Below are 4,094 nucleotides of genomic sequence, written 5' to 3'. Positions count from 1 at the left end.
TATATATATATATATATATATATATATATATACAAAAAGGTGCAGAAAGAGGAACTAAACAAAAATCAAAGCGGACAAACAAACGAATGAAGAAACCAAAAAAATGAAGCAATCCCTTAAACAAGAAAGCAAGCCAATAAACGGACAGGCAGATGGACGAACAAACATGCAGACAGGCAAGCATGCGAACAAACAAACAGGAAGACAAAAAGAATTACGGAAAGGCAACATAAAAAAGCGCAACAACGCAACAAATAAAATATGCTGACGTTTGCATCCAAAGCGATACGCAGCGCTGCACAGCTCCAGCAGATGGCAAAAGCGTGTTGAACGTTTGCTGCTTCTTGCTTTCACTGTCTCTGCTGCTACAGGCAGCAAGGGGGAAAGACTCCAAGGCGAGACCCGCAACAGCCCTGAAAGGCGTGCATGCACACATTCCATCAACGCAGCAAGTATCCTGCATGCATGAATGCAATGCATGCACTCAAAACAACCTCTATGCATGCACCCAATGCCTGCAACAAACTAAGTGTATGCACGTACGCATTGCGTGCATGCAATGAATGGCCATAAAATAGGCAAATGAGGCTCGACGGAGTGCTGACATTTCATGCAATTTTATATGAAAGCAAGACGAATATTTATGCTTGACATTAATGCCCGCGAATTTTGCGGAGTAAACGCCGCACACATTCTACCCAGAGCATAAACGATACAATTTGAAGAACGAGCAAATGAACAAACCGGTTAAGCGAATATCCAATCCACAGTGTAAAAATTTGAAATGGCGAAACGAAGTGTAAAAATGGTGCACAAACAAACAAAGCCACAACAAGAATGCACCGCTTTCCATTTCTGCTGCTGGGATCGAAGACACCACCAATCAATCAAACAGCTGCTAGTCCTGTGAAAATACCTTTCTAGTGGAAGCGCAGCATCAGCAGCAATAAATGCTCCAGGGTGTGCAGATGCTTGTTGCAGCAGCAGCAAAGGAGACACAGGGGAGAAGGGGTAATCTAATGAAGCCTTTTCAGGCAAACACTCGTGAAGGGCCTCCGTAAAAAGGCGCAGCATCCAGTGGCTCAATGTAGGGCTGCATGACACAGAACCACCGCCAATAGCAACAACTGCAACGGCACGGACGGCAACAGCAGGAGTGCAACAAAAGAAGCACAAGCAACAGCAACAGCACAGAATCAGGCATACAGTGTACCCAGGGAAGCTGGAGGCCTAAACCGCTTAACGTTAAAGGGATTTGACGTTTAGCATCTACGAGAAAAAGTTGAGAAGGCAGAGAAACTAAACAAACCATAGAAAAGAGAAGGCAAAAATAGAGGAGGGGGAAAACAATTACAAAAGGGAAGCAAACAAAACTGGAGAAGAACATAAGCTAAAATGGTCCAGAATTTAGAGCAACTAAAGACAGACTGAGAGGAAAGAAAATGAAGCGCAGACTGCCACGGCAAAGAATGAAGCCGACGCAAATAGCGACAGTCGCGCGCTGAGGCAAACAAGCAGCACATGCAAACAAAGGTTCGCATAATAAGTAGTCAAACTACATTTAAATACAGTCATATACAACAGCAGTACTAGCAGCAGCCGTACTGCAGCAGCAGCAGAACACCAGCGGCTCCTTCAACTGTAGGCACAGTTACACTACACACAAGCAGTATCACAAAGCTGCGGTGAAACGGGACAAAAGGCAGCAGCAGCAACAGCTATTGCTTTATTTTAGCAGCACCTGCAGCAGCAGTACAGCAGGAAGCGACAACAGCAACAGAACCACAGCTGCAGCAAGGGCAGCATGACAAGAAGCAGCGACAGAAGCAGAAGCAATACCAGCAACAGAAGTAGCTCTTCAGGGTACACCAGCAATAACACAGGCAAAATGGGGAGCAACCGCAACAGCCGCAGAAACCTGAAGCAGCAGTAGCCGCAGAAGCAGCCCTAAATGGAGCAGCAGCAGCAGCAGCAAAATAAACAGCGGTGGCAGCAGCACTACAGCACCAACAACAATCATAACAACAACAGCAACAACAACAGAAGTAAAACACACCCCTGAAGTACGGTATCTTGTGCACCTTGGCTATAGTGTACAGCAGCATGATGGCGACGCAGCTGCTGCTGCAGCTTTCCCTTTGTACTGCAGCAGCTTCGCCCTCGGTTAAAACGGAAGTAGCAGCAGCAGCAGCCACAGCGGCAGAGGGAAAGGAGTACTGCTGCAGAGCTGTCAACACCTCCGGGTAGTCCTGAGGGACCCACCACAGCAGCAAACAAAGCAGAAGCAGCAACCTCTGCAGCAGCAACGACAACACCGGCAGCAAGCAACAGCACAATACAAGCAGTAACAGCCGCAGCAGCAAGGTTCAGCGGCACTGAAGATGCGGCGGGAGCCCCATGATAACTTCAAGCAGCAGCAGCAGTTTGGTATTCCAGTTTACGGACAAGCAAAGAGGAGAGAGTTGCAGCAGCAAGGGGGTTTGGGGGGTTTGTGTTGCTCTCAAGGAAGGCAGCAGCAGCAGCGACGAGGTGCTGCCACCGCTGCAGCGCAGCGTAAGGCAGGCTGAAGAAGCAGCCTCCATCCTGCTGCACCTGCTGCTTCAACGCTTCTTTAGCACCCCAATTCAGCGCAGCAGCAAATGCGTGCAACCCACACTCACACACGAATAGCCAGCATTGCAATCCCAGCAGCTCTGCTGTATCGCGCTGCTGCAACTGCTGCTGATGAGAGACACAGGCGCTGCTTTCAGAGAGCAACGGAGACAACAGCTGCAATAGAGAGGACCGCGCGTAGTTTGTCTGCGCACTCAGAACCTCCATCACCGCATCCGTCTCCTGTTCTTCCTGCTGTTGCTGCTGGGGCTGCTTCGACTGGAGACCCCAGGCCTGCCAAGAATGCAAGAAGCCGTTGAATATGAATCGAAACAGCAAACTGTTGGGGCCCCTCAGAGACAGACAAGGGGAGACAGCCAAGGCCTGCGGAATAAGAGCTCTCAGAATTGCATGCACTTCTTCTGCAGTGGATGCTGGAAAACTATCCCGCTGCTGCTGCTGCCAGGGCTGCTGTTGGGGCCCCCCAAAGAGCTGAGTGGATATCAAGGCACCCAAGCGCTGAACCAGCTCTGCTTGCTGGTCCTGCTGCTGCATGCAGTCTCCCAAAATGAGACCGCAGGTTTCTGTGAATGCCGTCTGCTCCTCTGCTGCTGGCTGCGAGCTGCAACACAGCAGCATCAGCAGCAGGGCCCGCGGCAAACTCCGGTGCAACAGCTTTGCTGCTGCTGCAGGCGCTTGCCGCAGATCAAGCAGCCCCAACATCTCTGCAACAGCAAACGGTCCCCACCGCAAACCGCAGCAATCAAAGGAGATACCCACCCCTTCTCCTTCCCCCTCACCAACCGAAGCAGAAGGAGCCCCCGATGAGGCAGAAGGCAGCCCTAAGGAAGCAGAAGTTGCCCCCACGTAGAGAGCAGGGGACCCTGCGGAAGCAGCAGGGACCCCTGGAGGCCCTTGTGAGCATTCGTGGAAAAGGGACTGCAGGGCGTTAGAAACCGCAGCAGCTTCTTCAGCAAAGTGCTGCAGTGAAGCCACTGCACCGCCATTTGCTGCTGCAGCCAACAGCCGCTGAGTCTGCTGCTGCTCCAAGTCGATACAAAGGATGTAGTAACTAAGCACCAGCTGGGCCTTCAAGTGGGGAGGGCCCTTCTTGAGCAGCAGAAGCTGCGCAAGTGTCCCCGGCCGCAAGAGCCCCCTTGAGGGGGCCCCTGGGGGCCCCCGGAGGCAGTTGAGGGTAAGGGTGTTGCGGCACAGCGCAACGGCGATGTCTTCAGCAGATGAAGCACAGGCGAGCTGAAGCAATGCGACGGTACTGAAGTTTAGAGGCAGCTCCGGAGAGGAAAGGGCGGCGGTGAGCAGCTGGGAAAAGCTGAGAGACAAGCCGGCTAGGCAGCGCAGCACCAGGGGAAGAGGAGAGGCTAGCGAGAACGAAGAAGCCCTCATTCCCTCCAACAAGACCGCAACACAGTCGCGCCCCACCTGCAATACATCCAAAGACGTTTTCATGGCGTACATATTAATTATATATATATATATATATA

The 4,094-nt window shown here is 51.5% G+C and overlaps 1 protein-coding gene across 1 annotated transcript; it reads right to left on the bottom strand.

The window, feature by feature from the left end:
• Positions 1-1,858: 1,858 nt before the first annotated feature.
• Positions 1,859-4,032, bottom strand: EMWEY_00057570 (hypothetical protein, conserved; the record flags this gene model as incomplete). Its single annotated transcript, XM_013480657.1, has 3 exons — positions 1,859-1,918; positions 2,082-2,249; positions 2,446-4,032. Coding segments are annotated over 3 exons (1,815 nt in total), but the record flags the coding sequence as incomplete, so codon positions are not given.
• Positions 4,033-4,094: the final 62 nt, after the last annotated feature.

Source organism: Eimeria maxima, genomic scaffold, assembly GCF_000499605.1.
Source record: "Eimeria maxima Weybridge genomic scaffold, Emw_scaff2173, whole genome shotgun sequence".
NCBI lineage: Eukaryota > Apicomplexa > Conoidasida > Eucoccidiorida > Eimeriidae > Eimeria > Eimeria maxima.
The sequence above is the reverse complement of the archived record's forward strand: the minus strand, read 5'-3'. Positions and strand labels throughout refer to the sequence as shown.